Below are 22,107 nucleotides of genomic sequence, written 5' to 3' on the forward strand. Positions count from 1 at the left end.
TCGATTCCTACATTTCCTGCAAACAGGATTGTCTATGGGCCTCAAATTGGGGTCCATTAAGGTTCAAATTTCGGCCCTGTCGATTTTCTTCCAGAAAGAATTGGCTTCAGTTCCTGAAGTCCAGACCTTTGTAAAAGGAGTACTACATATACAGCCCCCGGTTGTGCCCCCAGTGGCACCGTGGGATCTTAATGTAGTCTTGGATTTTCTCAAATCCCATTGGTTTGAGCCGCTCAAATCGGTGGAGCTGAAGTATCTCACATGGAAAGTAACCATGCTACTGGCCCTGGCTTCAGCCAGGAGAGTATCAGAATTGGCGGCTTTATCATATAAGAGCCCATATCTGATTTTCCATACGGACAGGGCAGAACTGCGGACGCGTCCTCATTTTCTGCCTAAGGTGGTGTCAGCGTTTCACCTGAACCAGCCTATTGTGGTGCCTGCGGCTACTAACGAGTTGGAGGATTCCAAGTTGTTGGACGTGGTCCGGGCATTGAAAATATATATTTCAAGAACGGCGGGAGTCAGAAAGTCTGACTCACTGCTTATATTGTATGCACCCAACAAGATGGGTGCTCCTGCTTCTAAGCAGACGATTGCTCGTTGGATTTGTAGCACAATTCAACTTGCACATTCTGTGGCAGGCTTGCCACAACCTAAATCTGTCAAGGCCCATTCCACAAGGAAAGTGGGCTCATCCTGGGCGGCTGCCCGGGGAGTCTCGGCATTACAACTCTGCCGAGCTGCTACTTGGTCAGGGGCAAATACGTTTGCAAAATTCTACAAATTTGATACCCTGGCTGAGGAGGACCTTGAGTTCTCTCATTCGGTGCTGCAGAGTCATCCGCACTCTCCCGCCCGTTTGGGAGCTTTGGTATAATCCCCATGGTCCTGACGGAGTCCCCAGCATCCACTTAGGACGTTAGAGAAAATAAGAATTTACTCACCGATAATTCTATTTCTCGTAGTCTGTAGTGGATGCTGGGCGCCCATCCTAAGTGCGGATTGTCTGCAATACTTGTACATAGTTATTGTTACAAAAAAATCGGGTTGTTATTTGTTGTGAGCCGTCTGTTCAGAGGCTCCTACGTTTGTCATACTGTTAACTGGGTTCAGATCACAAGTTATACGGTGTGATTGGTGTGGCTGGTATGAGTCTTACCCGGGGTTCAATATCCTTCCTTATTGTGTACGCTCGTCCGGGCACAGTATCCTAACTGAGGCTTGGAGGAGGGTCATAGGGGGAGGAGCCAGTACACACCACCTGATCCTAAAGCTTTATTTTTGTGCCCTGTCTCCTGCGGAGCCGCTATTCCCCATGGTCCTGACGGAGTCCCCAGCATCCACTACGGACTACGAGAAATAGAATTATCGGTAAGTAAATTCTTATTTACTTGAAAACTAAAAGGATCGGGGAATCAGGCATTTTTTTGTAACATATTTCATTTCCCCGATTCCCCAATGGATTGCCGATCATCTCTGGAGGGTCGAGAAATTGTGGCTGCTAATGTATGGGGGGCCTTTACACATATAGGGGTGCAGGAAGTAGAAGTTTGTAAATGAGCAAACTATATACCTTTTTCATAACATATATATTCTTTGAAATGACTACTCTTTATGTAAAAACCTTCATTATTTTTCTTTATTGTGTATAGTTTACGATTGTTATGAATTAGTTTTTTTATTATTGTGGACCTATGTGCAGGTCTGTCTCTCTTGCATATTGTCTCTCATCCACCAAATAAAAATTTGGCTTCAAAAATAAAAAAAAACACAATTCTCCTTCAAGTGCTCTCACTCCGCTTTACCCAGTTAAAGGCCCCATACATCACAGATGTATTGGGGCAATTGTCTGAAATTTCCTCCATATGTACACAATCTGTCTGATTGTTGATTGGTGGAGTCCAAACTCTTTAGAGATGGTTTTATAACCTTTTCCAGCCTGATGAACATCAACAACTCTTCTTCTGAGGTACTCAGAAATCTCCTTTGTTCGTGGCATAATACACTTCCACAAACGTCTTGTGAACATCATACTTTGATAGGTCCGTGTGCATTTAAAAAAGACAGGCTGTCCACTCACACCTGATTGTTATCCCATAGATTGAAAATACCTGACTCATGTTATTTCAAAATCTCTGCTAAGCCTAAAGGCTCACATACTTTTGCCACTCGCAGATATGTGATGTGCTCATTTTTTTTATTGAGGAAAATGATCCAATGTCTAATTTTGTCTTATTTGTTTCATTTGGTTATCTATCTACTTTTAGGACTTGTGTGAATATATGAGGTAGTTTTAGGCCAAATTTCAGCAGAAATATAGAAATTCTGAAGGGGTTCACAAACGTTCAAGCATCACTGTATACCTACTATGGTGTTAATAAGAGATCTAATATCGTTCTAAAAAAGGACAAGTTTTGGTCAGCTCCACCATGTGTGTAGAAATGTTCCAATGTTCATGCCACACCTCCAACACAAATTAGAAACATCTGATCTGGGTTCATTTTATTTAACCTGGACAGAACATAATACCGCAAGAGAATTCTGGTTTAAAACTGCACATAGAATTGGAGTTATGGACACTCACCTGCAGTTTTGTAGATTTTTTTTTTAATGTTTACAGTAACTTGAATATTTTTTAATTCTTTTTTTGTATAAGATATAACATAACCCTTTCACGTAGACTGAGGTGTTAGATACAGTTCTTTAGTTAGCATAGAGACAAAACAAGGGATCTCCTTTCCACCAATGCTGGACTCATACTCTAAAGCCACTTTATGGTTGACTCTGGTCAAAATTTGCATCAATTCAAGCTTGCTTCCATGTTCTTGCAGCATCTTACACAGAGATTGGATGAACCAGGAACCATATTCTGAGTTTCTCCATGCAAAGTACCCTACAGAAACAAAGTAGAGTATAAAGATCATTTCTCATACGTCCTAGAGGATGCTGGGGATGCTTCAAGAACCATGGGGTATAGACGGGATCCGCAGGAGACATGGGCACACTATAAGACTTTGAATGGGTGTGAACTGGCTCCTCCCTCTATGCCCCTCCCCCAGACTCCAGTTAGATTCTGTGCCCAGTGAGACTGGATGCACACTGGGGAGCTCTCCAGAGTTTCTCAGAAAAATACTTTTATTAGGTTTATTTTTTCAGGGAGACCTGCTGGCAACAGGCTCCCTGCATCGTGGGACTGAGGGGAGAGAAGCAGACCTACTTCTTCTAAGTTCAAGGGCTCTGCTTCAAAGGCTACTGGACACCATTAGCTCCAGAGGGTTCGATCACTTGGTACGCCTAGCTGCTTGTTCCCGGAGCCGCGCCGTCACCCCCCTCACAGAGCCAGAAGACAGAAGCCGGGTGAGTATGAGAAGATCAGAAGATTTCAATGATGGCAGAAGACGCGTTTGAGGTACCGTGCAGCGGCCGCGCTGTGCGCCATGCTCCCACACAGATCACGGCACTGCAGGGTGCAGGGCGCAGGGGGGGTGCCCTGGGCAGCATGGGGGACCTCAGACACCACTGGCAATACACATAACAGTGCCCAGGCACTAGTTAAGGGACCCCCGCCAGTATAAAGAATTTTGAGCGGGACTGAAGCGCCCCATGTAGTGGGCGGGGCTTAGCCCGCACAGCTCTGACCAGCGCCATTTTTCTCTTCACAGAAGGCTGCAGAGACGCTGGCCCTGACCTCCACACTGCTGTGCAAGTAACAGGGTGCAAAACTTCAAAACGGCGGAGGGGGGGTGTGGAGGGCACTAGTGATTTGGTGATTGGTTATTATATGTAAAAAGCGCTAGCAAGTCTGGGCAGTCTTGTGCTGACTTCAGTACTGGGATAGGCGCTGGGTGTGAGCTGCCTGAACTCTCTGTGTCTCTCTGGCAGGCTTTATTGTGGGTCTGTCTCCTATAGCCCCAGTGTGGTTGTGGCTGTCGGTACGTGTGTGTGTCGACATGTCTGAGGCTGAATGCTCTTCCCAGGAGGAGGCTGGAGTGGGGGCAGACAATTCTGTGAGAGTGGCAGTGTCGGCACCGCTTACGGATGATTGGGTGAACATGTTGAGTGTTTTAAATGCAAATGTGACTAAGTTGGCTAAGAGATTTGATGAGTCCAAAAACCAGACATGGAGAAAATCCATGGAAGATGCTTTGTCACAGGCCCAGACCCCTTCGGGGTCACAGAAACGTGCATTTACCCAGATAACTGATACAGATACCGACACGGACTCTGATTCCAGTGTCGACTATAGTGATGCCAGATTACATCCGAAACTGGCTAAAGGCATTCAGTACATGATTATGGCGATAAAGGAAGTATTGCATATCACTGAGGACCCTGCTGTTCCTGATACTAGGGTCTGTATGTATAAAGGAAAGAAACCTGAGGTAACGTTTCCTCCCTCTCATGAGCTGAACGCACTTTTCGAAAAAGCTTGGGAAAATCCTGACAAAAGGATTCATGTTCCCAAAAGAATTCCAGTGGCATATCCGTTCCATGCTGGGGATAGGGAAAGATGGGAGTCAATCCCCACTGTAGACAAAGCTTTATCGCGTCTTTCCAAAAAGGTGGCGCTCCCGTCCCCTGACACGGCAGCCCTAAAAGATCCTGCGGATCGTAAGCAGGAAAATACACAAAAATCCATTTATGTCACTACGGGGGCGCTACTCAGGCCTACCGTTGCTGCGGTATGGGTGAGCAGCGCTATTGAAAGGTGGGCAGATAACTTATCTACTGAGGTAGATACCCTAGACAGGGATAGTGTGCTTTTGACTCTGGGTCACATTAGGGATGCTGCAGCATATTTCAAAGAAGCTGTGAGGGATATTGGCCTTCTGGGATCAAGGGCCAATGCCATGGCTGTCTCAACGAGAAGAGCGTTGTGGATTCATCAATGGAATGCTGACGCTGACTCTAAGAAGGCGATGGAGTCTCTACCGTTTAACGGTAGGGTCTTGTTTGGTGACAGCCTCACTGACCTGGTGTTTACGGCTACCGCGGGTAAGTCGTCATTTTTACCTTATGTTCCGGCACAACAGAAGAAAACGCCCCACTATCAGATGCAGTCCTTTTGGCCCAATAAATTAAAAAAAGGACGAGGGTCCTCCTTCCTTGCTGGAAGAGGAAGGGGAAAAAGGTCACAGGCTGTGGCAAGTTCCCAAGAGCAGAAGTCCTCTCCGGCTTCTACCAAATCCACCGCATGACGCTGGGGCTCCTCTGCGGGAGTCCGCACCGGTGGGGGCACATCTCTGACTCTTCAGTCAGGTCTGGGTACACTTGGACCTGGATCCTTGGATATTGGAAATAATAACCCAAGGGTACAAGTTAGAGTTTCAAGACGTGCCCCCTCACCGATTTTTCAAATCGGCCTTGCCAGCTTCTCTTCCAGAAAGGGAGATAGTAAGCGCTGCGATAGTAAAGTTGTGTCAAAATCAAGTGATTGTCACGGTACCCCCGGCTCAACAGGGGGAAGCCTTTTATTCGAGCCTGTTTGTGGTCCCGAAGCTGGATGGCTCAGTCAGACCGATTCTAAACCTAAAATACCTCAATTTCTTTCTCAAAAAATTCAAGTTCAAGATGGTATCTCTACAAGCAGTGATCTCCAGTCTGGAGGAGGGAGATTTTATGGTGTCGGTCAACATAAAAGATGCCTACTTACATGTCCCCATATATCCTCCACATCAGGCTTACCTGAGATTTGCTGTGCAGGATTGTCATTACCAATTTCAGACGTTGCCGTTTGGTGAAAATCCTCGGAGCCGTGGACAGCCCAAAGTAATGTTAGAGATGATGGTTCTCCTGCGCAAGCAGGGAATCACAATTATCCCGTACTTGGACGATCTCCTCATAAAGGCGAGGTCCAAGGAACAATTGTTGAAGAATGTTGCCCTTTCACTGACGATTCTGCAACATCACAGTTGGCTCCTAAATTTGCCAAAATCACAGCTGGATCCAACGACACGGCTGTCGTTCCTGGGTATGATTCTGGATACAGAATTGCAGAGAGTTTTTCTTCCAGTGGAAAAAGCTCTGGAAATACAGAACATGGTAAAACAGATTCTGAAACCAGCAAGGGTGTCTGTTCTTCACTGCACTCGGCTGCTGGAGAAGATGGTGGCGGCCTACGAGGCCATCCCGTATGGCAGGTTCCATGCCAGGGTGTTTCAATGGAACCTGAAGGACCAGTGGTCCGGGTCTCACCTGGACATGCACCGGAATATAATTCTATCTCCCAGGACCAGGATTTCCCTTCTGTGGTGGCTGCACAGTTCTCACCTTCTGGAGGGACGCAGGTTCGGGATTCAGGATTGGATCCTGGTGACCACGGATGCAAGTCTCCGAGGCTGGGGAGCAGTCACACAGGGAAGAAACTTTCAGGGAAAATGGTCAAGCCAGGAAGCTTGTCTGCACATAAACATTCTGGAATTAAGGGCCATTTACAACGGCCTTCTGCAAGCGGAACATCTTCTTCGCGGTCTGCCCGTCTTAATTCAGTCAGACAACATAACAGCAGTAGCGTACATAAACCGCCAGGGCGGAGCAAAGAGCAGAGCGGCGATAGCGGAGGCCATGAAAGTTCTTCGCTGGGCGGAGAGACATGCAAGCGCTCTGTCAGCAGTCTTCATTCCAGGAGTGGACAACTGGGAAGCAGACTTCCTCAGCAGACACGATCTCCATCCAGGAGAGTGGGGTCTTCATCAAGATGTCTTTGCAGAAGTGACAAGTCGTTGGGGAATTCCTCAAATAGACATGATGGCGTCTCGCCTCAACAAGAAACTTCAGAGATATTGTTCCAGGTCGAGGGACCCTCAAGCAATAGCGGTGGACGCCCTAGTGACACTGTGGGTGTTTCCGTCGGTCTATGTGTTCCCTCCACTTCCACTCATTCCAAAGGTGATAAGGATCATAAGAAGAACAAGGGTTCAGGCGATACTCTTTGTTCCAGACTGGCCAAGGAGGGCCTGGTATCCAGATCTTCAGGAGTTGCTCATAGAAGATCCCTGGCCTCTTCCTCTACGAGAGGACCTGTTACAGCAAAGACCGTGCGTGTATCAAGACTTACCGCGGCTGCGATTGACGGCATGGCAGTTGAACGCCAAATCCTAGCCTGAAAGGGTATTCCCAGTGAAGTCATTCCCACACTTCTTCAGGCTAGAAAAGAAGTAACGGCAAAGCATTACCACCGTATTTGGAGAAAATATGTATCTTGGTGTGAATCCAAGAAGGCTCCTACGGAGGAATTTCAGCTGGGGCGTTTGCTCCATTTTTTGCAAGCAGGTGTGGATGTGGGCCTAAAGTTAGGCTCCATTAAAGTACAAATTTCGGCCTTATCAATTTTCTTTCAGAAAGAATTGGCCTCCCTTCCAGAAGTTCAGACCTTCGTGAAAGGCGTACTGCACATCCAACATCCCTTTGTGCCCCCATTGGCACCATGGGATCTTAATGTGGTGTTGCAGTTCCTGCAATCTCATTGGTTTGAACCTTTACGTAAGGTTGAGTTAAAATTCCTTACTTGGAAAGTAGTCATGTTGTTGGCCTTGGCATCCGCAAGGTGGGTATCTGAATTGGCGGCTTTGTCTCACAAAAGCCCCTATTTAATCTTCCATGCTGATAGAGCGGAGTTGAGAACTCGTCAGCAATTTCTGCCAAAAGTGGTTTCATCGTTTCACGTAAACCAGCCTATTGTGGTGCCAGTGGCAACTGACGCCTTGGCGGAATCGAAGTCTCTCGATGTGGTCAGAGCTTTGAAAATCTATGTCGCCAGAATGGCTCAAATTAGGAAAACAGAGGCTCTGTTTGTCCTATGGGCTCCCAACAAGCTTGGGGCTCCTGCTACCAAGCAGACTATTGCACGCTGGATCTGTAATACTATTCAGCAGGCTCATTCTACAGCAGGATTGCCATTACCGAAATCAGTGAAGGCCCATTCTACCAGAAAGGTGGGCTCATCCTGGGCGGCTGCCCGAGTGGTCTCGGCATTACAGCTTTGCCGAGCTGCTACTTGGTCGGGATCAAACACTTTTGTGAAGTTTTACAAGTTTGATACCCTGGCTGAGGAGGACCTCTTGTTTGGTCAATCGGTGCTGCAGAGTCATCCGCACTCTCCCGCTCGTTCTAGAGCTTTGGTATAAACCCCATGGTTTTTTAAGCATCCCCAGCATCCTCTAGGACGTATGAGAAAATAGGATTTAATACCTACCGGTAAATCCTTTTCTCTTAGTCCGTAGAGGATGCTGGGCGCCCGTCCCTGTGCGGACACTATCTGCAGTACTTGTTTCATAGTTATTGCTTGTGTTACTCAAAGGTTGTGTTTCAGTTATGGTCAGCCTGTTGCTGATTTTGTTCATGCTGTTGACTGGAATTCTGGTTAATGCCATGTTGTACGGCGTGTTTGTGGTGTGAGCTGGTATGTATCTCACCCTTAGTTTAACAATAAATCCTTTTCCTCGAAATGTCCGTCTCCCTGGGCACAGTTCCTATAACTAGAGTCTGGAGGAGGGGCATAGAGGGAGGAGCCAGTTCACACCCATTTAAAGTCTTAAAGTGCCCATGTCTCCTGCGGATCCCGTCTATACCCCATGGTTCTTGAAGCATCCCCAGCATCCTCTACGGACTAAGAGAAAAAGATTTACCGGTAGGTATTAAAATCCTATTTTTTTTTTCTCGAGATATTTCAACAAAGACATGGACAGATAACATGTTGCACAGACTTCATCAAATGCCCACATACAGTATGTCTGATAATTATATCAGCAACAATTAGGCCAGGAAGATATTTAAAGGCTTGATGGAGCAGTCCAATTTAGAGACTGTGGCAGTACAATGTCTGTTAGTCCAGCCATGATTCATTAAACTGCCCTTATGGATAAGCCATATAGTGCCACATTGCCTTAAACAGTGATTTAATATATGCTGCATATTAGTATTCAGGTAATAACATTCCATTCCAGACATAATACTTCACCAGTGACGCCAGAGGTCGGCCACTATAGGCAGGATAGTTTGCCTTTCACAGACCTTGATGTGCTCTGCGGTTCTCATTTGTCCCTGAGTCTTGTAGCTTATAGTCACTTAATATTTTAAGTGATTATCTGTTGCCACTCTTGAATGGTCCAACACTCTGCTAGATACAGTCTGTCTAGCCAGCACAGCCTGCTCCAAAGGGCTGTGAGTTACTGAGCATCATGAATTCTGATAGCTGGAGAAGGCTTAAGTAAGGGCAAAGTGCTGGTCTTCCAGAATGTGACTTTCTGCAACACCAGAGCTCTTTGGGGTCCTGAAGAAGAGTGAACAACTCGGGTGAAATGGTCCTGCCCTGACACATAAAGTGTTCTAGTGTTCACGCTAGGCTATTTTAGCAGGTTGCCACAACCTGCCCGATTTGAAAATGGCAAAATGTGCCCTGCCCTTTTAGCAGCTCCCTGCTAAAACAGCCTGCCTATGCCTTCCCTCACACGACTCCCAGTATCTTGCAGGTAGGAAAATTTGCAGTTGCGATAACCGTTGCCGGGTGAATAGATGCAGTGAATATGCGCACGGTATCTATTCACAGTGACGGGAAAGCTTGGGGGCATCCCAGCATGTCCGTAAATGCTGGGCATGCCCCCAAGCGTGATGGTGACAGGGCAACCCCCATTTCGAAAGCGCACTCATAAAACCCCTGCCAGCACCCTTGCGCCCTGCCCTGCTGCAACCTAGTGGGAACACTATGTGCCAATAGGATCCAACCCAGCAGTTAAAGATTTCCCTGGGGAAGCCAGGATGAATTAGACTGCTATAGAGGCATGGAAGTAGGGACAGATTCAAAAGCTGCCACTGGTGTGATCAACTCTCTATCTCTCTTACTCACTCTGCGACTTTGAAGATGTAGTGGTAGGGGCCCATGCCTAGCGGTGTGGTCAGCCTCTATAGGGGGTGTGGCCAGTCACCACAGAGGTTTGGCTAACCATTAGAGAGTGCATGGTATGGGCTCCTTGATAAATACATGTAGTAAATACTGCTAGTCTATGCATGATAATGTACCAGATTAATAACCCCTGTACCCCTGGTGGCCAGTCCGACCCTGAGCGTCAGCACCAGTGGTAGTCACAACTCATCCTGGACTGACAGATCATCGATCATCTTTGGAACTCTTCAGCACTCTCCGGTCAGTATGCACCCCTTCTATATGCAGGTCCTGTGGTGCTATGGGGGTCATTCCGAGTTGATCGCTAGCTGCCGTTGTTGTTCGCAATGCGCACACGCGACGTATGGGTACACAGGCCTTTGTGGTTTTGCACAGGTTCTAGTGACGTTTTCATTCGCACTGGCGGCCGCAAGAAGATTGACAGGAAAGGGGCGTTTCTGGGTGACAACTGACCATTTTCAGGGAGTGCTGAGAAAAACGCAGGCATGCCAGGGAAAACGCAGGCGTGGCTGGGTGAACGCTGGGTGGGTGTGTGACGCCACAAGCCAACCCTCCAACGTTAGAATCAACGCACACGAAGAGTAACTACAGGGCTGTTCTTGTTTTGCACAAAATGTTTTTGCAGGCGCTCTGCTGCACAAGCGTTTGCACTTCTGCAAGGCAAAAATACACTCCCCGTTGGGCAGCGACAATGCGTTTGCACGGCTGCTAAAAACTGCTAGTGGGCGATCAACTCGGAATGACCCCCTATATGTCTGCCAGTGTTAGATTAAAAACATGGCAGGTGGGGCAGATGCCTATATGCCCCCACACATAGCTACACCACCAGTGTGGGGGGCACTGTAGCATATGAGAACAGGGTTTCTGTGTCGCATAATGTAAGCTGGGAATATTACAGTGTGCGTAACACATCTGCGGTGCGGGGAACACTTACACCAGCATCACCAGCATGTCTTATTGACAATTTTATTGGTAGGGGCCCCCACACGCCTTAATCCAGCTCTGCCACCAAAAGCATAGCGACGGTAAGGAAGTGATGGCTGCCTCTCTGGCAGTGCTATGGGGGGGAATCAGTGGTGAGGGAACGAACCTGGACTAGACACACCAGGGTTGGCTAGCCAGAGACCGATATTGTCATCTCTTATGCTCCTGTGCATGTATTGTTTATGCTGCCATGTTTGTTTAACCTGCCATGTTTTTAATGTAACACTTTGTATACAGTATATGCATGGTAACTGTAGTGTGTACTGTAGTATCTGACCATTTCCTAAAAGAGCTGTAGTCTTGGTTATGTGCTTTATCGTCATAGTAAAGATGACCAAGAAGGTGTTTGTGTCCTTGCAGGCTTCATGTAAGATATATGAGAACAATGATAAATCCCTGTCACACACACACCATGGTTTTTATTATCATTAATATGACATGGGATTGGGGCTTCAAATCTCGGGGATTTCGGGATTAGGAAACCCCTTTGTTTTTTTAATGCCAGGCAGCGCTGAGCATGACAGGAGACTCAAACGCTGCCCGACTCCCCCTGCTTACCTCCCTCTGCTCCCGGCTGTGCACAGCGGCGGGCGGTGTGCGTCTCTCTGTGCAGTGTGACCACTGACTTTACGTCACGCTGTGCAGACAGCCGCACACCGCCCGCCGCCCGGACCTCAGCGCCGGCATGCAACGCTGCAGTAGGTGGGCCTGCCCTCCCACCTGGTCACATGAGTATGTCTTTATGTGGTTTGGGCAGGGCGGGACAGTGGCGAACATTGCAAGGGAACCAATCCCGAGTATCCCGGGAATCCCGGGATTGATCATTTTTCAATCCCGATTCCCAGAATTGAAAAAATGGCCTGGGATTGACCTCCCTAGTGTCAGGGAGATAGAGAGAGAATGGATGAGAGGGGAGAGAGAGAAGGTATCAGAGAGGTAGGGGACGAGAGGGAGTGCTGGAAAATGTCAAGGAGTGGGGGAGAAAGAGAGGGAGCAAGAGAGAGTGAGTGTCAGGGAGAGAGAGACAGTTTCAGGGAGAGAGTGTCAGCTGGGGAGAGAGAGAGAAAGAGTGGGGAGAAAGAAAGTGAGAGGGTGTCAGGGAAAGGGAGTCAGGGAGAGAGAGAAGGTGTCAGGAAGGGAGGGAAAGAGACAATGTCAGGGAAAAAGAGAGAGAGACAGTGTCACGGAGAGAGAGGTAGAGACAGTGTCAATAAGAGGGAGAGCGAGAGAGTGTCTGAGAGGGAGCAGAACACCATATGGGAGCACTGACGGACAGATGTGGGGAGGGGGGGGGATTTATGGACAAGCAGAGCACAATATGGGGGCATAGACAGGGGAGGGGGGCTCACAGTCACACATGTACCTACAGTCCCATCAACAGTGTAACTACAGGCACACTGGCTACCTCCCTCTTCCTATACACAGTATATGTGGGTGCTCCTGATCATGTGATCATGTACCTCCCATACCTCTTACTCAGAACACGCCAGGATGACTCGGTCTCTCTGGTCATCCCAGGTTCTGTGTGAAAGCAGCCCGTGCACATGTAAGTGTGATTGATGTGACACAGGAGTTATGGTGCATCTCATGTATAAGATACATTCAATCGTTTATCAAACTTCTCCAACATACGCCTACAGTAATAGTCCTAAGGTTACTGACAGTGATATATCGGCTCCACACAAGAGCTGACATTCTATGACCTTGGGGACTGTCACTTTGCTTCTAGACAAGGACATGTTATGTTTAGGTCTGTGTGCAAGAGTATTTTCTGTCTTCCCTTCACATCTGACACGGGGTGAATGGAGTGGGCATACTGTATGTACCATATTCCCTTCCTACTCTTTCAGAATGGATTCCCACCTACTGTGGTGTCTGGTGGAGGAGAGCAATGCACACCAGTTCTTCTCTGCAGAGCCCTGACTGCTCACTCCTCCCTTTCCCCTACCAGAGGACAGACAGCCCAGACCACACAGCAGCACCATATGAGGGGGAGCTCACCGTCAGCAAGACTGCTTACTCTCCGATCCGCTCACTGGGCTCTGTTAGCCGCGCCGGTTCCTCCAGGCTTTCTCTGCTCACTGGGCTCTGTCAGCCGCGCTGGCTCCATCGGCCGTGCCAACATGCTTCTGGTCCCAGACTTGCGAGATGATGACATCACCATCTCGCGAGTCTTTGTCACCAATGAGGAGGTTCGGACACACATTGAGTGTGACTCCCTCCCATTTACAACACACACAGATCCAACACGTCTACATACACTAGCTATTCTACACACTGGAGGTGCAATCCAAACTTTGATCCGATTGTCCGTTTGGACGTTATTGTTCACACAACGCAAGCCACGCATCGATAATGATGTAATTATGTCAACTCCCTTTTAATCCACTTAGGGGAGGTTTATTAAAATTCTAATTACGTTGTTTTCCTATTTACCACCTGAAGAATATCTATGTTAAATTTAATCTTCCTAACATATCGGGAAGTAATAGAATTAGTGATGAGTCAGTGAGTGAGTGAGGCTTTCGCATTTTTGTAGTTTATGAAATTCTACACACTGGAGATGCAATCCAAATTTTGATCCGATTGGCCGTTTGGGCGTTATTGTTCCCACAATGCAAGCCACGCATCGGCAATGAAGTAATTATGTCAATACCCTTTTCATCCCCATAGGGAAGGTTTATTAAAATTCTAATTACATAGTTACTAATTACTGATTTTCCTATTTCTCACCTGAAGAATACCTATGTTAAATTTCATCTTACTAACCTATCTGGAAGTAAGGGCTTTTGCATTCATATACTCGTATAGATTATATTCTCTCTCTCTCTCTCTCTCTCTCTCTCTCTCTCTCTCTCTCTCTCTCCCCAACAGTACAAGCTTCAATATTCCACAAACTCCACTGAAATATTGAATCAAATGTGATAAAAAAAACATTGTGGTAAATACTCATTACCATTTAATATCCACCAGTTCTAGCTACTAGAGTTCCACAGGTTGATTTTGCCGCCTATACATTCTGTACCTGTTGAGCTATTTGTGTTCATCTGTCTTACCCAGGGGTGTGGAATATGCATATAAGAAATCTGCTTCTTTTGGAAGTTGTGGTGCTGAACTCCTGTCCTCTGATCCGCTGTCTGTTTCTATCCCAAAATCATATTCCGCTCCTCTACATGCCTGGTTTATTGAAACAGTGAAAATGCTTTTTATTAAGTAAAACAAAAGGGAAAACGTATTCAAATATCTTCAAATATGAATATTATCAACTGTAGTAACAGTTATCCTATATAATAAAAGTCATCTCTGCTCCTCACCTCTATTAGCTGACACACCTCAAACCAAGTGACAAAGCAGAGAGATGTTATAGGTTGGGGCTGGGAGATCGGCATATCGACCCTGGGATCCCAGCAGCAGAATGCCGGAGGGGGGGTGGGGCGAGCGCAACAAAGCATTATCCTTGATACGTTTCGGTTATCTGGGATAACTGGATAGTCCCCACTCCCAGCGAACCTATTCGAAGCGGTAAATTACAGTTTCTCATAGGACCCCCCCTGTGGCTTGTCAATTTATGAATAAAGGATAATAATAATACTACATTGGATACTATTTAGGCAAAAGGGTGTTAGCTACAAGGAGAGAAAGTTGTACCTGACTTTCCAAGTTCAAGAATGTACAACTGGTGTAAAATCCGAATGCAAAAAGAACTGGTATCTGTCTGGTGCGCAATTGAAAGGTGCAGCCTCAATCAAAATCACACAATGGGGGCGTCTCCCTCACCCCCACAAAACAATAACAATTTGGAACAAAGAGTGAGTGAAATCAAATCCACGGGCACGGGAGATCATCCCAACGGCATTTGGAGGAAGGAATTACAACATCCAGGGAGTTTTAACCTGGGAGACTGCCTGGAATATTCTGACATCTATGCGATTGTGGGGACTCGCAAGGTTCCCATAACGTCTGGTAATCATCACCTATGCCTGCTGGGGCCCTCCTTGTTACCTGTGTGTCAATTTTTATGGGATTGAATTTTATGGAACTTTTATGTGTTGCTTTGCTGTATTAAAAAACGTTTTGCACTATCCTGCCTTTATTTCCTCTATTCTATGGTCATCTGGAGAGGAAATTAATCAGGAGAAGGAATCCTCTTGAGAATACGGATGAATCTATCTCATACATGCTGAAGATACAAGTGGTATTCAAGGATGTATACTGCTGAAATTATTCCTGTCATTTTATGATATTTACAGTCTTTTCCACTTGCATATAGCTTTAAAGGAGCGCCACACTTTGATTTCACTCACTCTTTGTTCCAAATGGTGTAAAATCCGAGTACATGTAAAATGAATGATAAATCTTACACATCATCAACTTCATGTAATACAAAGGAGGAAACAAATAATAAAGGAGGAAAACAAAACACTTTCTTGCTACCATACCTTTGCACTTCATGTTGACGATTATTCTGCATCTGAATGTTCCTTAATTATCCTTTCCTGCTGCCAGCCCTGACCTTTTCCTGTGCCTGGACTCTCCTTGCCAACTACCAGCCCTTACATCTGGCTTGTTACTGGTAATCCAGTGCTACCTGTTACCTATATAAAATAAGAATTTACTTACCGATAATTCTATTTCTCATAGTCCGTAGTGGATGCTGGGGACTCCGAAAGGACCATGGGGAATAGCGGCTCCGCAGGAGACTGGGCACAAAGTAAAAGCTTTAGGACTAGCTGGTGTGCACTGGCTCCTCCCCCTATGACCCACCTCCAAGCCTCAGGATACTGTGCCCGGACGAGCGTACACAATAAGGAAGGATTTTGAATCCCGGGTAAGACTCATACCAGCCACACCAATCACACCGTACAACTTGTGATCTGAACCCAGTTAACAGCATGATAACAGAAGGAGCCTCTGAAAAGATGGCTCACAACAACAATAACCCGATTTTTGTAACAATAACTATGTACAAGTAATGCAGACAATCCGCACTTGGGATGGGCGCCCAGCATCCACTACGGACTATGAGAAATAGAATTATCGGTAAGTAAATTCTTATTTTCTCTAACGTCCTAGTGGATGCTGGGGACTCCGAAAGGACCATGGGGATTATACCAAAGCTCCCAAACGGGCGGGAGAGTGCGGATGACTCTGCAGCACCGAATGAGAGAACTCCAGGTCCTCCTCAGCCAGGGTATCAAATTTGTAGAATTTAGCAAACGTGTTTGCCCCTGACCAAGTAGCTGCTCGGCAAAGTTGTAAAGCCGAGACCCCTCGGGCAGCCGCCCAAGATGAGCCCACTTTCCGTGTGGAATGGGCTTTTACAGATTTTGGCTGTGGCAGGCCTGCCACAGAATGTGCAAGCTGAATTGTACTACAAATCCAACGAGCAATCGTCTGCTTAGAAGCAGGAGCACAAAGCTTGTTGGGTGCATACAGGATAAACAGCGAGTCAGATTTTCTGACTCCAGCCGTCCTGGAAACATATATTTTCAGGGCCCTGACTACGTCCAGCAACTTGGAATCCTCCAAGTCCCTAGTAGCCGCAGGCACCACAATAGGTTGGTTTAAGTGAAATGCTGAAACCACCTTAGGGAGAAATTGAGGACGAGTCCTCAATTCTGCCCTGTCCGTATGAAAAATTAGGTAAGGGCTTTTATAGGATAAAGCCGCCAATTCTGATACACGCCTGGCTGAAGCCAGGGCTAACAGCATTACCACTTTCCATGTGAGATATTTCAAATCCACAGTGGTGAGTGGTTCAAACCAATGTGATTTTAGGAATCCCAACACTACATTGAGATCCCAAGGTGCCACTGGAGGCACAAAAGGAGGCTGTATATGCAGTACTCCCTTGACAAACGTCTGAACTTCAGGAACAGAAGCTAGTTCTTTTTGGAAGAATATCGACAGGGCCGAAATTTGAACCTTAATGGACCCTAATTTGAGGCCCATAGACAGTCCTGTTTGCAGGAAATGCAGGAATCGACCCAGTTGAAATTCCTCCGTAGGGGCCTTCCTGGCCTCGCACCACGCAACATATTTACGCCAAATACGGTGATAATGTTGTACGGTTACATCCTTCCTGGCTTTGATCAGGGTAGGGATGACTTCATCCGGAATGCCTTTTTCCTTCAGGATCCGGCGTTCAACCGCCATGCCGTCAAACGCAGCCGCGGTAAGTCTTGGAACAGACATGGTCCTGTCTTAGAGGTAGAGGCCACGGGTCTTCCGTGAGCATCTCTTGAATTTCCGGGTACCAAGTCCTTCTTGGCCAATCCGGAGCCACGAGTATAGTCTTTACTCCTCTCCTTCTTATGATTCTCAGTACTTTTGGTATGAGAGGAAGAGGAGGGAACACATACACTGACCGGTACACCCACGGTGTTACCAGAGCGTCCACAGCTATTGCCTGAGGGTCCCTTGACCTGGAGCAATATCTGTTCAGTTTTTTGTTGAGGCGAGACGCCATCATGTCCACCTTTGGTTTTTCCCAACGGTTTACAATCATGTGGAAGACTTCTGGGTGAAGTCCCCACTCCCCCGGGTGAAGATCGTGTCTGCTGAGGAAGTCTGCTTCCCAGTTGTCCACTCCCGGAATGAACACTGCTGACAGTGCTATCACATGATTTTCCGCCCAGCGAAGAATCCTTGCCACTTCCGTCATTGCCCTCCTGCTTCTTGTGCCGCCCTGTCTGTTTACGTGGGCGACTGCCGTGATGTTGTCCGACTGGATCAATACAGGCTGACCCTGAAGCAGAGGCCTTGCCTGACTTAGGGCATTGTAAATGGCCCTTAGTTCCAGGATATTTATGTGAAGTGACGTTTCCATGCTTGACCACAAGCCCTGGAAATTTTTTCCCTGTGTGACTGCTCCCCAGCCTCTCAGGCTGGCATCCGTGGTCACCAGGACCCAATCCTGAATGCCGAATCTGCGGCCCTCTAGGAGATGAGCACTCTGTAACCACCACAGGAGAGACACCCTTGTCCTTGGAGACAGGGTTATCCGCTGATGCATTTGAAGATGCGATCCGGACCATTTGTCTAGCAGATCCAACTGAAAAGTTCTTGCGTGGAATCTGCCGAATGGAATCGCTTCGTAAGAAGACACCATCTTTCCCAGGACCCTTGTGCCCTGATGCACTGACACCTGGCCTGGTCTTAGGAGTTTCCTGACTAGGTCGGATAACTCCCTGGCTTTCTCTTCCGGGAGAAACACCTTTTTCTGTACTGTGTCCAGAATCATCCCTAGGAACAGCAGACGTGTCGTCGGAATCAGCTGCGATTTTGGAATATTTAGAATCCATCCGTGCTGTCGTAGTACTATTTGAGATAGTGCTACTCCGACCTCTAACTGTTCTCTGGACCGTGCCCTTATCAGGAGATCGTCCAAGTAAGGGATAATTAAGACGCCTTTTCTTCGAAGAAGAATCATCATTTCGGCCATTACCTTGGTAAAGACCCGGGGTGCCGTGGACAATCCAAACGGCAGCGTCTGAAACTGATAGTGACAGTTCTGTACCACAAACCTGAGGTACCCTTGGTGAGAAGGGCAAATTGGGACATGGAGGTAAGCATCCTTGATGTCCAGAGACACCATGTAGTCCCCTTCTTCCAGGTTCGCTATCACTGCTCTGAGTGACTCCATCTTGAACTTGAACCTTTTTATGTAAGTGTTCAAGGCTTTCAGATTTAAAATGGGTCTCACCGAGCCGTCCGGCTTCGGTACCACAAACAGCGTGGAGTAATACCCCTTTCCCTGTTGTAGGAGGGGTACCTTGATTATCACTTGCTGGGAATACAGCTTGTGAATGGCTTCCAATACCGCCTCCCTGTCGGGGGTAGACGTTGGTAAAGCAGACTTTAGGAACCGGCGAGGGGGAGACGTCTCGAATTCCAATTTGTACCCCTGAGATACTACCTGCAGGATCCAGGGGTCGACTTGCGAGTGAGCCCACTGCGCGCTGAAATTCTTGAGACGGGCCCCCACCGTGCCTGAGTCCGCTTGTAAGGCCCCAGCGTCATGCTGAGGACTTGGCAGAAGCGGGGGAAGGCTTCTGTTCGTGGGAAGAAGCTGTCTGTTGCAGTCTTTTTCCCCTTCCTCTGCCCCGGGGCAGATATGAGTGGCCTTTTGCCCGCTTGCCCTTATGGGGACGAAAGGACTGAGCCTGAAAAGACGGTATATTTTTCTGCTGCGAGGTGACTTGGGGTAAAAAGGTGGATTTCCCAGCCGTTGCCGTGGCCACCAGGTCCGATAGACCGCCCCCAAATAACTCCTCCCCTTTATACGGCAATACTTCCATATGCCGTTTGGAATCCGCATCCCCTGACCACTGTCGCGTCCATAATCCTCTTCTGGCAGAAATGGACATCGCACTTACTCTTGATGCCAGAGTGCAAATGTCTCTCTGTGCATCTCGCATATATAGGAATGCATCCTTTAAATGCTCTATAGTCAATAATATATTGTCCCTGTCCAGGGTATCAATATTTTCAGTCAGGGAATCCGACCAAGCCACCCCAGCACTGCACATCCAGGCTGAGGCGATTGCTGGTCGCAGTATAACACCAGTATGTGTGTATATACTTTTAAGGATATTTTCCAGCCTCCTATCTGCTGGCTCCTTAAGGGCGGCCGTTTCTGGAGACGGTAACGCCACTTGTTTTGATAAGCGTGTGAGCGCCTTATCCACCCTAGGGGGTGTTTCCCAACGAGCCCTAACCTCTGGTGGGAAGGGATATAGTGCCAATAATTTTTTAGAAATTAGCAGTTTTTTGTCGGGGGTAACCCACGCTTCATCACACACTTCATTCAATTCATCTGATTCAGGAAAAACTACGGGTAGTTTTTTCACACCCCACATAATACCCCTTTTTGTGGTACTTGCAGTATCAGAGATGTGCAAAACCTCCTTCATTGCCGTGATCATGTAACGTGTGGCCCTACTGGAAAATACGTTTGTTTCTTCACCGTCGACACTGGAGTCAGTGTCTGTGTCTGGGTCCGTGTCGACCCACTGAGGTACCGGGCGTTTAATAGCCCCTGACGGTGTTTGAGACGCCTGGACAGGCACTAACTGAGCTGCCGGCTGTCTCATGTCGTCAACAGTTTTCTGTAACGTGCCGACACTGTCACGTAATTCCTTAATTACGGCCATCCATTCAGGTGTCGACTCCCTAGGGGGTGACATCACCATTATAGGCAATTGCTCCGCCTCCACATCATTTTCCTCCTCATACATGTCGACACACACGTACCGACACCCAGCACACACACAGGGAATGCTCTGATAGAGGACAGGACCCACTTAGCCCCTTGGGGAGACAGAGGGAGAGTTTGCCAGCACACACCAGAGCGCTATATATGTATAGGGACAACCTTACAATAAGTGTCTATCCCTTATAGCTGCTTATATCTGTTATTTTGCCAAATAAGTGCCCCCCTCTCTTTTTTACCCTGTTTCTGTAGTTGCAGGATGCAGGGGAGATTCTGGGAGCCTTCCTACCAGCGGAGCTGTGTGGGAAAAATGGCGCTGTGTGCTGAGGAGATAGGCCCCGCCCCCTTCACGGCGGGCTCTTCTCCCACTTTTTTCTGGAAAACTGGCAGGGGTTAAATACATCCATATAGCCCAGGAGCTATATGTGATGTATTTTTTGCCAAATAAGGTAAATTCATTGCTTCCCAGGGCGCCCCCCCCCCCAGCGCCCTGCACCCTCAGTGACCGAAGTGTGAAGTGTGCTGAGAGCAATGGCGCACAGCTGCAGTGCTGTGCGCTACCTTATGAAGACAGGAAAGTCTTCTGCCGCCGATTTATGGACCTCTTCTTGCTTCAGCATCTGTAAGGGGGCCGGCGGCGCGGCTCCGGGACCCATCCATGGCTGGGCCTGTGATCGTCCCTCTGGAGCTAATGTCCAGTAGCCTAAGAAGCCCAATCCACTCTGCACGCAGGTGAGTTCGCTTCTTCTCCCCTTAGTCCCTCGATGCAGTGAGCCTGTTGCCAGCAGGTCTCACTGAAAATAAAAAAAACTATTTAAACTTTTACTCTAAGCAGCTCAGGAGAGCCACCTAGATTGCACCCTTCTCGTTCGGGCACAAAATCTTAACTGAGGCTTGGAGGAGGGTCATAGGGGGAGGAGCCAGTGCACACCAGCTAGTCCTAAAGCTTTTACTTTGTGCCCAGTCTCCTGCGGAGCCGCTTTTCCCCATGGTCCTTTCGGAGTCCCCAGCATCCACTAGGACGTTAGAGAAATACCTACTATTCTGGAGTCTTGACAGGAGTATGATGCTACTGTATGGGATTATTACCAGGATGGAACTTTACATGGATGTATCTGGAAATCTGGTTACTGCCCACTTTTTCCGCTCTGGACTTTACTAGATCAAGTTCACCTAATAAGTTATCCCTCCTTCCTATGTCTCATTTGCTGCGGTCACTGGATCTCTTCTCTTGTACATTGAAACCAAGTTGCAAATTTAAGCTGGATTACTAGTGTATGTAAAAATGATCACAGGATATATATATAGGGACTATGCATAGAAATACACAATGGTTACCTGGATAAAAAACAGCTTTGGTTTCCCGGCAAGGCTCTTGCAATTGTTCTTATCAAAAAATGTCACCAACCAGTTCAATGTAAAAATGTGATCACGTGAAAAAATCCCATCTTCAGTACCGTGGCTCAGGACAGCACAGACAAAGCAGCTTCTCTGACTGTGGTCCTCTGCAGTAACTAAGATCATAATACACAATAACAATGTATAAATCAAGGCTTCGCCCTATTCCTATGGATTGATCATAATGGCAACATAACAGCCAGAGCCGGCCCTAGGCATAGGCAAACTAGGCAATTGCCTAGGGCATCTGGTATGCCAAGGGGCATAAGCAGCTCCTGCTGATTAAAATGATATGCGGCATACCTATATTCTGTGTGTAGCATTTCGTATGCAGATACAGCCACAGTCACACACAGTATATAGGCATGCCGCATATCATTTTAATCAGGAGAAGCTGCTTATGCCGATAGGCATACCAGATGCCCTAAGCAATTGCTGCTTGTGCATCCTAGCCACATAGCAATGCAAAAAAGATGCATTTTCATCAAAAGTAGGCACCCAACGTTATCAGAGCTACCAGTTGACTCGCGCCAGGCATCTCCTGCTGCATGGTGTATGGAGGCAAGATTTATGAGGACACATCTGTATCCAAGCAGAGGTAGAGGTC

At 47.4% G+C, this 22,107-nt stretch overlaps 1 protein-coding gene across 1 annotated transcript in view; it reads right to left on the reverse strand.

Moving 5' to 3' along the window:
* Positions 1 to 2,538: 2,538 nt before the first annotated feature.
* Positions 2,539 to 22,107, reverse strand: part of LOC134985202 (caspase-3-like) — a 32,172-nt gene continuing 12,603 nt past the window's right edge. The window contains exons 4-6 of the mRNA XM_063950394.1: positions 21,441 to 21,616; positions 13,945 to 14,065; positions 2,539 to 2,896 (exon numbers count right to left, since the gene is read on the reverse strand). Coding sequence (XP_063806464.1) covers positions 2,676 to 2,896; positions 13,945 to 14,065; positions 21,441 to 21,616 — 518 coding nt within the window. The 3' untranslated portion in view covers positions 2,539 to 2,675. The remainder of the gene's footprint in view (positions 2,897 to 13,944; positions 14,066 to 21,440; positions 21,617 to 22,107) is intronic.

This window comes from Pseudophryne corroboree, chromosome 1, assembly GCF_028390025.1.
Source record: "Pseudophryne corroboree isolate aPseCor3 chromosome 1, aPseCor3.hap2, whole genome shotgun sequence".
NCBI classification, from domain to species: domain Eukaryota; kingdom Metazoa; phylum Chordata; class Amphibia; order Anura; family Myobatrachidae; genus Pseudophryne; species Pseudophryne corroboree.